At 42.3% G+C, this 13,688-nt stretch overlaps 1 protein-coding gene across 1 annotated transcript; it reads left to right on the top strand.

Annotated features, from left to right (window-relative positions):
• Window positions 1-377: 377 nt before the first annotated feature.
• Window positions 378-1,824, top strand: LOC147930837 (uncharacterized). Its single transcript, XM_087477052.1, has 2 exons — window positions 378-734; window positions 823-1,824. The coding sequence occupies exons 1-2, from the start codon at window positions 378-380 to the stop codon at window positions 1,822-1,824; spliced, it is 1,359 nt and encodes a 452-aa protein (XP_087333178.1).
• Window positions 1,825-13,688: the final 11,864 nt, after the last annotated feature.

Here is a 13,688-nt window from a genome sequence, read left to right on the forward strand (position 1 = left end):
CAAGAGGATAAGGACCAAAGAGTTTAGGAGTTATCTAAGCTTAAAAGGTTTTCTTATAGGAATAGGATTATTGTTGTATAAATAAGGTTGTCGAGATATAACAAAACCTTAAGAGAGAATTTTGTGATTGAGAGATTTGTGAGAGCTTTAGTTTTTGAGAGATTTTTCTAAAGCTAATAAAGAAAAGTTGTTCTTTAATCTTGATCTCAAAGTTCTAAACATATTTGAAAACTAGATTTGGTATCAGAGCTTCAGAGCGTTTGTGAAGGATGGGAGATCTTACCGTCTCCACCGTTAAACCAAAGGAAGGAGGAGGAGCTTCTTCTATCTCTTGTCCGATGTTGAATCCAACAAAATACACCGTATGAGCAATTAAGATGAAAATTGCATTGAGGGTCCATAAGGTATGGGAAGTTATTGAACCAGAATCTGCAACAGACACCATCGATGAAGAGAAGAATAATATGGCTATTGCTCTGCTTATCCAATCCATACCGGAGTCTCTTACACTACAAGTCGGCGAACTTGATACAGGTAAGAAAATATTGGAGGCAATCAGAGCAAGGCATGTAGGAGCAGAGAGGGTTAAGGAAGCACGCTTGCAGACACTTATGGCTGCATTCGATCGTCTAAGAATGAAAGACTCAGAGAAGATCGATGATTTTGTGGGAAAGCTATCTGAAATCACTTCTAAGATAGCCGCACTAGGAGAAACTCTTGAAGTACCAAAACAGGTGAGAAAGTTTCTCAAGTGTCGCCTCTTTGGAACAAATATTGGACCTTAACAATCCAAGTTTTGAAGACATCGTTGGACGTCTAAAGGCTTATGAGGAAAGGATTCAAGAGGAAGAAGAATCACAAGATGAGCAGCCTAAGCTAATGTACTCAAACATGGAAGGACAACCTAATCGAGATGACAATGGAGAATACAGAAACAGAGGACGTGGAGGAAGATCTTTTTACAGTGGAAGAGGTCGCGGATGTTTTGGTGGCGAACGAGACTTGTCAAAGATAACATGCTACCGGTGTGACAAGATAAGACACTTTGCTTCGAACTGTCCTGATCGCTTACTGAAACTGCAGGAAGCACAAGAAGAAGAACAAAGCGAGACAGCAAGTGCCGACGCTCTCATGATGCATGAACTCGTATACCTCAATGAAAAACGCTGCATCCCTAGCAAATATGAAACAAACTCAAGAGAAGAATATATCTGGTATCTCGATAACGGAGCTAGCAACCACATGACCGGAGATCGAAGGTATTTTGATGTCATTGATAACACTATTACGGGTAAGGTACGGTTTGGAGATGACTCTCGTATAGACATCAAAGGAAAAGGCACCATTGCTTTTACTGATCTCAATGGAGAACCAAGGATAATGTCGGAGGTCTACTATATACCGGGGTTGAAAAGCAATATCATCAGTCTCGGTCAAGCCACTAAATCCGGATGTGATATAAGGCTGCGGGGAGAAGTGTTAACAATGCATGATCATCAAGGAAAACTCCTTGCCAAAGCAAAAAGATCTCTAAATCGTCTCTACAAGGTTCAAATGGACATAAGATATACTGCGAGGCTGAATCTGACAGCAGAAAATGAGTCAAGTAGATGGCATGCAAGGATAGGTCATATTAACTATGCAACGTTGAGATCTATGTTCGAAAAGAAGATTTTTCAAGGGATTCCAACAGTGAGTTTTGATAAGGAGATTTGCAGTTCTTGCTTAATGGGGAAACATGCCAGACAAGCGTTTACACATGCCACTTCATACAGAGCAACTCAAGCTTTAGAGCTTATTCATGGAGATTTATGCGGACAATAACACCAAGCACAACTGCAGGTAATAGGTACATATTTGTGCTAATCGATGACTACTCACGCTATATGTGGACAGTGCTGTTGAAGGAAAAGGGAGATGCTTTTGATAAGTTTAAAGTTTTCAAGAGAATGGTAGAGCAGGAATCCGGAGCTAAGATACAGACTTTTAGAACAGACAGGGGAGGAGAGTTTGTCTCTCATGAATTCAAAGATTTTTGTGACAAGTTTGGGATCAAAAGGCATCTCACTGCACCTTATACACCACAGCAAAACGGAGTAGTTGAAAGGCGCAATAGAACTCTTATGGAAATGACCAGAAGCATTCTAAAACATATGCGAATGCCAAATTACTTGTGGGGAGAAGCTGTGCGACATTCGACCTATCTCTTAAATAGAGTTGCTACAAGAGCTCTTGAAGACAAAACTCCGTATGAGATGTATCGAGGTAAGAAGCCAAACATTGCTCATTTAAAAGTCTTTGGATGCATTGGATACGCTAAAGTGGATAAGCCACATCTGAGGAAGCTTGATGATCGTTCTCGAGAGTTAGTTCATCTGGGAACAGAACCAGGCTCCAAAGCATATCGATTATATGATCCACAATCTCGGAGAATAGTAGTTAGTAGAGATGTCGTGTTCAACGAGGCTAAAGGGTGGAACTGGAATGAGGTTGATTCTGATGTAGGAAGTAATGGAAGTTTCAACATTAAGCTTGGAGAGTTTGGTAATCATGGAATACATGAAGACATGATGAGTGGTGAAGCAAAAAGAATTGAAGGGGTTAGTAGCAAAAATATAAGAAAAACAGAGGATAATTGCAGAACAGAGACAAAAGTTGCAGAGAAAGATATTCAAGAACAGTCACAAGTGTCTTTAAGAAGATCCACTCGAGAAATCATAAGACCTAAGTATCTTGATGATTATGTCTTGTCATCGATAGAGGAGTGCTTGCTGTCTTTAGAAGAAGAAGGAGAGAAGCTTCTGTTGTTCTTAAATGATGAACCGAGGAATTTTGATGAAGCAAGTGAATCAAGAGAATGGATCATGGCTTGTGAGGATGAGATTGCATCTATAAATAAGAACCACACATGGAACCTTGTTGATCTACCTCAAGGAGTAAAACCGATTGGTCTTAAATGGGTTTTCAAGCTGAAGAAAAACTCTAATGGCAGCATTAACAAACACAAGGCACGGCTTGTTGCTAAAGGTTATGTGCAACGTCTTGGGATAGACTTTGAAGAGGTTTTCGCTCCTGTTGCTCGACTTGAGACAATACGTCTTCTTGTCAATCTTGCAGCATCTAACAGATGGGAAGTGCATCACTTAGATGTGAAAACAGCATTCCTCCATGGAGAGCTAAAGGAGACAGTTTATGTCTGTCAACCAGAGGGTTTTGAAGTTAAAGGGGAAGAAGACAAGGTCTATAAGTTGAATAAAACCCTATATGGACTAAGACAGACACCAAGGGCTTGGAACAACAAGCTGAATCAAATTCTCTGTGAGTTGAAATTCAGTAAATGTTCAAAGGAGCCTTCAGTTTATAGAAAGGTAGTGGAAGGAAATCGACTTGTTGTGGCGGTGTACGTTGACGATCTATTCGTCACAGGAACGAACAAGACTGTTATCGATCAGTTCAAAGAGGAGATGGCTTTGAAATTTGACATGAGTGATTTAGGGAAGCTAACATATTATCTTGGGATTGAAGTATGTCAATATGAGGGAGGCATCACACTGAATCAACGTCGTTATGCCTTAAAGATTTTGGAAGAAGCAGGGATGCAAGACTGCAATCGAGTTCATACACCGATGGAGACAGGTCTGAAGCTGAGTAAGTCCGAGAAAGAAGAGTCCATCGATGCCACTGCCTACCGGAGAAACATTGGATGTCTTCGATATCTCTTGCATACACGACCTGACTTGTCATACTGTGTGGGAGTCTTAAGTCGGTATATGTAGGATCCTAAGGTATCACATGGTGTCGCAATGAAGAAATGTCTGCGATATTTAAAGGGAACGGTTAACTTAGGCTTGATATTCGAACGTTCGACGACGAGAGTGCCACGGCTAGTAGGCTATAGCGATATCAGTTACAATGTCGACCCTGACGACGGTAAGAGTACAACAGGACACATCTTCTACCTTGGAGAGAGTCCAATAACATGGCGTTCACAAAAACAAGACACAGTTGCATTGTCTTCATGTGAAGCGGAATTTATGGCCGGGACAGAGGCAGCGAGACAAGCTATTTGGTTGCAGGACCTACTCGAAGAAGTGACAGGAGAGCCATGCGAGAAGGTTACAATTCGAATTGACAATCGTTCAGCCATTGCTCTTACGAAAAATCCGGTGTTCCATGGTCGCAGCAAACATATTCATACAAGGTACCACTTTATTAGAGAGTGTGTTGAAAATGGACAAGTGGAGGTAGTACATGTTCCTGGGAATGAACAGAAAGCTGATATCCTTACCAAAGCACTTGGAAGGAACAAATTCAAAAAGATGAGAGACTTCATTGGTATGAGAGAAGTAGCTGAAGAAGACTTCAAACTTAGGAGGGAGATTGTTAGATAGCTTAAGCTTGAAGTTATCCTATTCCTAATTGTGTTATGAGTTGTTAAGAGGATAAGGACCAAAGAGTTTAGGAGTTATCTAAGCTTAAAAGGTTTTCTTATAGGAATAGGATTATTGTTGTATATATAAGGTTGTCGAGATATGACAAAACCTTAAGAGAGAATTTTGTGATTGAAAAATTTGTGAGAGCTTTAGTTTTTGAGAGATTTTTCTAAAGCTAATAAAGAAAAGTTGTTCTTTAATCTTGATCTCAAAATTCTAAACATATTTGAAAACTAGATATGACAACGTCAAAATAGTGAAAACGGAAAGAATAGAGGAAATAGTTGATGCAAAATGTTGTTCCGGTTCAAAGATATACCCAATTCAAGTAGGTTATGTCACTGTGTGTAAATGTTGGACCACATAGTGAAAGTATATGGAAAAACGGGGAATGTATGTTCTTTTGTGTCATCAGATTTCCACATAACAAGTCTCTAGAAACCAACGGGTTTCCAATCATAGAAATTTTGTTAGGAATGATCTCATTAAAATTCTTTTAGAGTTTATTTTACCTAAGGATCATTATAAAAGCACGTAAGAGAATCATTAAGATCGTCGTTACACTTTGGATAATCTGGATTGGAGGTTTATAATTTAATTAGGTTCCTTAAGAAAATAATTGATTTGTTTCTTTAATTATTAATTAATTTTATCATAGAGTATTCAAGGCCTTTCATATCTCTGACTCTTTTGGTTTTGTTTTAGACACAAAAAAAAAGAATTTAAGAAAATTAATATCGAATAAGCATATCATGTTAAAATAAAAATATGAAACAAAATTAGGTTAAAAGTTAATATTTAGAATTAATATAATCTAGTATGAGTGTGCAGAATCATTGTTCAGCTAAACTAGACTAAACGTGACTTTTCCATCACCGGCCTACGTTTACGTTGATTTGATTCATGTCTTTAACAGAATATCACAATCTTTGGGTCCACGCAAACGTCATGATAAATTTGTTCCCGACATAAAACCTACAGTCTTAGCCAAAAACGTAATAAAAAATGTGAAGTGATCTTAGTGCAGTTACAGAAGGTAACTCTATTTATAAAAGGCACCATCATATCTGGGATCGAGTCCCGACTCCTACAAATATAGGAATTTGGCTAATAGATTAGCCAGTTGTGGTCTAATGGTTGACAAAAAAAAAAAAAAACGTAATCAAGAATATATATTGAGTTAAACAAAAGTTCAAATATCAAGCAATTTGGTTGAGACGAACTCGGCTCCATCTAAATAATTGTTTATTTTTGTTATCTTGATCAAAGTTAATGATACGAAATCGAATGTGTCTGTTGAGCACTTGTGACCAATCCATCTCTACCCCTTTTGGACTTTGACTAAACAACAAAAAGTTGTGGAGCTTTTCGATGGATGAGTAAGAAGAAGATAAGCTCTGGTCAATAGTTTGGACATTGGGGTCGTTTCGTCATGATTTTCCCGCACGGATGCACAATTTAATTTAGTTTATAATCTCTAAATTATTCACACTAATTTTACTAGATGAATTTTCGCAATAAAACCTCAACTATTTTTCTTAAAATGGAATAAAAAGCTTTCTAAAACTAATGAAAGAATGTGACAAAAAAAATCTACATCAAACAGAAGTTCTTGTGCCGTTAGTAAATTTAGTGGTTTTCTGTAACATATTAGTGTTAAAGAGTTTTTCTTATGATATGAAAACAAAAAGCTTTATACCAAACAAAAAACATTTTACAGGCAACATTTAAGAAGCATAAATGCCTAGTTATAAGCCTTGTTTTAGTGTATTTTTTTTCCTAATTTCAAACTACACTCATTAAATTTATATATTTTTACCTCTAATGTACATGGTTATAAATGTTCATATATATGTTGTTTGATATGAATTAATAATATTTTTATCGAGCTTTTGTTTATGATTTAATATTTTTTTTAATATATCTTTTGTCAATAGTATCATACTTATTGTAATACTTTTGTCCCAGATAATAATAAAATATTGGTGTTTATATTGGAATTGAAGTAGATTCGGTTTAATTATTGTTGGTTTATTAAGCTGGTCAATTTATTAATTAAACCAAAAAAAGGTTTAATTATTAGTTTCGCTAATTTCTTGTTTAATTAAATTAAACCAAAAAACCCTACTTCTTTCAATAAGCCTCCATGCTTTCTCTCTTTTGTGTGTTACTCTTTGTCGTTGCTGCTCAGAGAGAAAGAGAGACTTGGTCGTTGGGTGTGAAGGAAAATAAGAAGAGAGAAAGCTCAACTTTGGTGTATAAGGCAAGGGAGACAAAACTGTCATAGTTTGGGAGAAAACGGATAGGACATAGTAAATCGTATCCAAAGTTTAGTGGAACGTTTCTTCTCAAACGCGGACTGGGACCAACGAAGATTGAAAGTGTGATCGTGGTCTCGTGTGTTACCTGATCGGCACAAGATTTTGTGGGAAGCTCCGTGAAGTCTAGCATCCGTACTTGGTACCATACCAATACTATCCCGGAACCGTACTGTTATCGTCACTAATACCGTACCGCTATCAAACCTGGTATCATACCGCATACGCTCTGCTCACGTATCGCTATCGCACCGCTACTCGTGCGCTGTGTTCTGTGGTACCATCCGACGTGCCACCCACGTATCCGATGACTATAGAACCTGTCCGATCTCCCTATCGGCTCTGGGTCGATCTCTATCGATTGGTCTGTCGCCCATGACATTCCTGATCGACCTCCTTCTCAACCAATCGTCGATCAAGTCTCCCATCGATCACGATCGACCTCCTTCTCGGTCAGTTAGTCGATACTTGCTTGGAGTCCTTCGGTAATACTTGATAGATCCTCCTTCTTACTTCTTAATCTCTTCGCAGCGCTCATAAGCGTGAACCCGCGCATGATAAACCCTAGGGAACCCTATTCCCTTTATGCGGTGCTAATGGTCGATGATTTCCTTCTAATCCCTCAAGGATCCTTTATATAGGGTCGAGTAAACCGCCCTATCCTTTTCTTAGGCGATAAACCTTATCGCGTCACTAGTTTCCTTATCCTTCAGGAACTTTTCTCTTAGTTTGTCTAAACCTTCGAAAGGTTTTGGCCCATCTAGTATGGCCCATTAACCAGTCCGCTCAACTATTTCCTTTTCCGTGTCACCTACTCGATAATTTCCCTTTATCAGTAGAGCGCAATACTTTCCTTTTCTGTCAGAAGCCGTCTGAGCCAATTCTCGCGGATCACGACTAGGCCGATAGCCAGCCCATTGACCCTTGTATCACTGACCATCTATACTTAGCTTCTCAGCCACATTCCCAATACCGCCACTTTGGTCGAACCGTCCGTACCAGCTCTCCAGTACCTCGACCTCCCACGTCCCGTACGCGGTACCATTCGCGTACCGTATCACGTACTATGTACCAGGTACCATCGTTCGTCGCGGATGGTCCCTCTCGTGTGGGTAATCTTTGGGTACCCGTGATTCCATCCGGGATACTGGGATACAATCGTTACAGAGAGTCTCTCATGGTTGTATTTGTTGTTTGAATCACTTTGATAAGGTAATGTGTGATGTGAAATCATGACAATGAGGGAGAGCATAATCTAGGGTCTCAGTTGTTATGTTGTGGTTATGTTATTCTTATTGGAACTTGGTTAGAAGCTTGCTAGATTGTTGAGTATGTTACCTTGTTTTATATGTTTTCCCTATGTGTGTTGATATTTGGTTTATGTTATTTAGAGTAATCTCCTTTTTAATAAAACGGAAGTACACGACTTCAAATTGGTAGACCATATAATATTAATATAGATTATAACTAAGATTAATTATTTGATAGGTTATTGAAACGACCGACTCTTTTTTTTTTTTTAATAAATAAATAATAAATATAATATAATAAAATAAACTACAACTAGTGGTCCCATACCCACTAGCCACCTAACCACAAACACAACCATCAGCGGAAAAACAATACCAACATCCAATAAATAATAAACCAATAAATATAAATAACCAATATCCAGAACATCAACAATATCCAATAATCAAATAACAGAAATCATAGAACCAGCAACCTAACAATGTTCTAATGACTCAACTCTAGCAACCTAGCAAAGCCAGACAACATAAAACCGAGTCTCTAGAACATCCTCCTCTTCATTGCCTGGATTCCACGATCACACTTTGCCTTTACCTGCACCACAAACACATATTGCAATGCATGAGTATTTTATAAACACTCAGTAAGGCAATCCTCCCATCTACTGGGCTATACACACAAGCAATAGAGTATCAATAACCAACACACAACAATCAATAAACGACCATAACAAACCAGGACTTAGCATCGACCGACACCACACATGCATCGACCGATGCCAAATGGGGAAGCATCGATCGACACAGAAGCTGCATCGACCAATGCAAGTGTAACTTGCATCGACCGATACCCAGTCTGCATCGACCGACGCATGCTCGACGCAACACGAAAACCCTAGAGTTTTACGCGCCGTCCTCGCACTTGCATCGACCGATGCAAGATATGCATCGATCGACGCAACGTCGAGCACCGTGATTTCCCTGAAGCTTCTCGCCGGATTTCGTTCCTACAACCACAAAAACTCATTCCCAAGCCACAAGAAAGCTTCCTAACGCCCATACCAACAATCTAACAAGTCTAACAACACAAAACAAGCATGTTAAAGGTTCCTCTAGCTTAGATAAGCCATGGTCATGCACTTACCTGTGCCAAGACGAATCTGAACAACAAACAAGCAAGAACACACTTCTAAGAAGCTCCTACAACAATCCCAGCTACAGATCTCACCAAGAAACGCCTCAAATCTCCAGAAAACTCCAAGAACTTTCAAGGACTCTTTCTCCCTTCTCTTTTCTCTCAAAAACGGCCACACACGTCTAATGAGACAAAGACACGACCCTAAGGGTTTTCCCCTTTCTCTTCTGACCAAAACGTAGCGTTTGACTTAAGTCAAAACGCAGAGAATTGCACATGCATCGACCGATGCACCTCTTGCATCGACCGATGCAATCCCCTAAACCGGGATTTCGGTTCACGGATGTTACAATTCTCCCCCACCAAACTGGATTCGTCCTCGAATCCCAAACAACCATCAGCCAAGGACTCCCGTGCAACCGTCTCCACGGCCCGCACTCCTCCGACCGATCCATAAAAGGTCACCTCTAGGCGATAAACTCACGCTCCAGGCGTCATTTGCTCTTGAGTTTTTGGACTTCCCTTTACTCATAGGCCTAAATCTTGAGTTTTTATTGGCTCCTCATCAGACCTAAGTCTGCATGCCAAATGATATAAGGAAAAGTCCAAACTCGTCTCTCGGGTTGCCACCCTACAGCGCGCCCCCGGATCGTCATCCGAAGTCGATATACAAACCATACTCCCGAGCCACAAAGTCTCTGAATATAGCAGTACTAGGAGAACCTAAGTCCCCCAAGAGTCGCGAGCAAACAATTCTGAACACGTCTGAGTCCTATCCCTATCCAGGTTTCCTTCCCGTGGCTCGCGTAAAACATCTCAATGTCCTACCAACCACATATCCCCTCACCGGGATACCCCATGACCACACAAGGATCATATACACGCCACACGGGCCGCCACAAAGGCCAACAAAAATGTCCTCACGAGGACCGCCACCAAGGCCCAACAAATGTCCTAAAAAGGACCGCCACCAAGGCCAAACAAATGTCCTAAAAAGGACCGCCACCAAGGCCACTCGTCCCAAAGGACCGTCACAAAGACCATTTGTCCCGAAGGACCGTCACAAAGACCATCTGTCCCGAAGGACCGTCACAAAGACCATCTGTCCCGAAGGACCGTCACAAAGACCATCTGTCCCGAAGGACCGTCACAAAGACCATCTGTCCCGGAGGACCGTCATAAAGACACTCTGGCTAAACAGCCCGCCACAAAGGCCAACAAATGGCTAAAAGCCCGCCACAAAGGCCACACAATTGGCTAAAAGCCCGCCACAAAGGCCACACAATGTCTAACAAGACCGCCACACACAGGCACTCTGACTCGAAAGTCCGCCACAAAGGCCACACAATGTCTAACAAGACCGCCACACACAGGCACTCTGACTCGAAAGTCCGCCACAAAGGCACAAAAGCCCCTCCAAGGCTTCCCACCGCTAAAATGGACAAATTCTGACTCCTGCAAAACTTTCCATATTTAGCACTTTCCATTTTTGGAAACTTCTCTTCACAACCCCGCCTCACGGAAACTTTGTACCCCAAACACCACCTCATCTTGTTACTGAGTCGCACAACCAACCACCCCAAGCGACCGAGTAACAAGAGAGATGGGCTGGAATACTCCATTCCCGCTCCAGCCACGGATTACAGATGGGACCAGGCTAAACAGGCTCAAGTCGCGGCTTGCTTCTCATACCACTTCTTGAACCTTGCCTTCATCCTTGCCTCAGGCTCCCAAGTCTGCTCCTCAACACCATCACAGTCCCACATGACTCTCATCAAAGGAATCTTCTTCTTCCGAAGTTCCTTGATCCTCCTCTCGAGAACCCTCACTGGTCTCGTCTCCACAGTCATGTTAGGCTGAAGATCCTCAGGAATCTTAGCCAACACCTGCTCACCCTCACGGAGACACTTCCGCAACATAGACACATGGACAAGCTTATGGAATGCACGCATAACCTCAGGTAACTCCAATCTATATGCCACTGGTCCAACCCGCTCAATCACTCTGAATGGACCCATATACCTCGGACTCAACTTAGTCTCTGACAATGACCTGTTCGGACCCCGCAACATGGCCATCTTGAGGTACACTCTCTCTCCTACCTGAAACTCAAGATCTCTCCTCCTCTTATCTGCATAACTCCTCTGCCTATCCTGAGCCTCCTTCATGTTCAGCTTGAGAACCCGAATCTTCTCTGAGGTCTCCTGAACAAAACTAGCACCAAACATGCTCCTCTCCCCCACCTGAGTCCAGCATAATGGTGTACAACATGGCCTCCCATACAAAGCCTCATAAGGAGCCATCTTAATACTCCCCTGATAACTGTTGTTGTAAGCAAACTCTACCAGGTTCAGGTGATCTGCCCAATGGCCACCCCAATCCAACACACACATCCTCAGCAAATCCTCCAGCGTCTGGATCGTCCTCTCAGACTGTCCATCTGTCTGGGGATGATAAGCTGTACTCATATGCACCTTAGTGCCCATCTCTGCCTGAAATGCCTTCCAGAACACCGAAGTGAACTTTGAATCCCTATCAGACACAATGCTCGCTGGGACCCCATGCAATCTGACTATCTCTCTCACATACTTCTTAGCCAAGACCGCTGCTCCATCAATCTTCTTAATGGCCAGAAAATGTGCTGACTTAGTCAACCGGTCCACAATGACCCAAATAGCATCAAAGGTCCGTGACACTGGCAATCCTACCACAAAATCCATGGTGATCATATCCCACTTCCACTCAGGAATGGGTAAACTCTTCAGTAACCCGCCAGGAACCTGATGTTCAGCCTTCACTAGCTGACACACATCACACCTCGAAACCCAACTAGCTACATCCTTCTTCATCCCGACCCAATGATAGTACCTCTTGAGATCACGGTACATCTTAGTCGCTCCTGGATGAATAGACAACTTGCTCGCATGAGCCTCTCTCAGAATCTCCTGTCTCAACTCCTCATCCTTGGGCATACAAACCCGACCGTGCACCAAGATAGTACCATTATCTGAGACCTGATACTCTGAATCCACATCCTTAGAGGCATTCACCAGCCCCAAATCCTTCTCCTGAGCCAACCGCACCCTACTCAGAAGATCTGCTCTATCTACTGCTTCCAAACCCAACGGTTCCTGTGAAACAGCACACAAGCTCAACGCACTGATCTCCCCTACCAGAGACTCCATCTCCTGCTCCTGAGCCGAAGCTACCCTCTTCCGACTCAGAGCATCTGCAACCGTGTTAGCCTTACCAGGATGATAGGCTATCTCCAAATCATAATCTGCCACAAGCTCCATCCACCGCCTCTGTCTCAAATTCAGCTCAGGCTGAGTGAATATATACTTCAGGCTCTTATGATCTGTAAACACCTGTACCTTTGCACCATAAAGATAAGATCTCCAAATCTTCAGGGCAAAAACTACAGCACCCATCTCCAAATCATGAGTAGGATAGTTGCCTTCATGCACCCGCAACTGCCGCGAAGCATAGGCAATCACCTTCCCAAGCTGCATCAGAACACACCCCAAACCAACTCTAGATGCATCTGTATAAACCACATAGGGTTCTCCCTGCTCAGGCAAAGCCAACACTGGCGCAGTAGTCAACATCTCCTTCAGGCTTGCAAAGCCTTCCTCACACTCTTCTGACCAGACAAAAGGAACATCCTTCCCTGTCAACTTAGTCATAGGACGTGCTCTTCTTGCAAACCCCTGCACAAATCTCCTGTAGTACCCTGCCAAACCAAGGAAACTTCTGATCTCTGTGGCATTCTGCGGTCTAGGCCAATCCCTAATAGCCTGAATCTTCTCTGGATCTACAGAAACCCCCTCTGCAGAAAAATGTGACCCAGAAAACCCATCTCACGCTGCCAAAAACTACACTTGCTCAACTTGGCAAACAACTTCTGCTCCCGCAGCTTCTCCATAACTGCCCTCAAATGCACTGCATGCTCCTCAGGACTCTTAAAATAAACCAGGATATCGTCGATGAAAATGATGACAGATACATCCAGAAACTCCTGAAACACACTGTTCATCAATCTCATAAATGCTGCTGGCGCGTTAGTCAATCCGAAGGGCATCACCACAAACTCATAGTGCCCATACCTAGTCCTGAAAGCAGTCTTCCTCACATCTGCCTCATCTATCGGTATCTGATGATAACCCGATGCCAGATCTACCTTGGAGAACCAAGTAGCACCCCTCAACTGATCCAACAACTCATCGATCCTAGGAAGAGGATACTTGTTCTTCACAGTGACCCGGTTCAAACCCCGATAATCGATACACAACCTGAAACTCCTATCCTTCTTCTTCACAAACAACACCGGCGCTCCCCACGGTGATACACTAGGACGGATGAATCCCTTACTCAACAAATCCTCTAGCTGCTTCTTCAGCTCTGCCATCTCTGCTGGAGCCATTCTGTAAGGAGCCTTGGATAACGGCATCGTCCCTGGTTCCAGTTCAATGGTGAAAGGATCCGACCGAGATGGTGGTAATCCCTGCAAAGACTGAAACACATCCTCAAACTCCTCCACTACCGGAATACC

This window comes from Camelina sativa, chromosome 12, assembly GCF_030686135.1.
Source record: "Camelina sativa cultivar CO46 ecotype springtype chromosome 12, ASM3068613v1".
NCBI classification, from domain to species: Eukaryota; Viridiplantae; Streptophyta; class Magnoliopsida; order Brassicales; family Brassicaceae; genus Camelina; species Camelina sativa.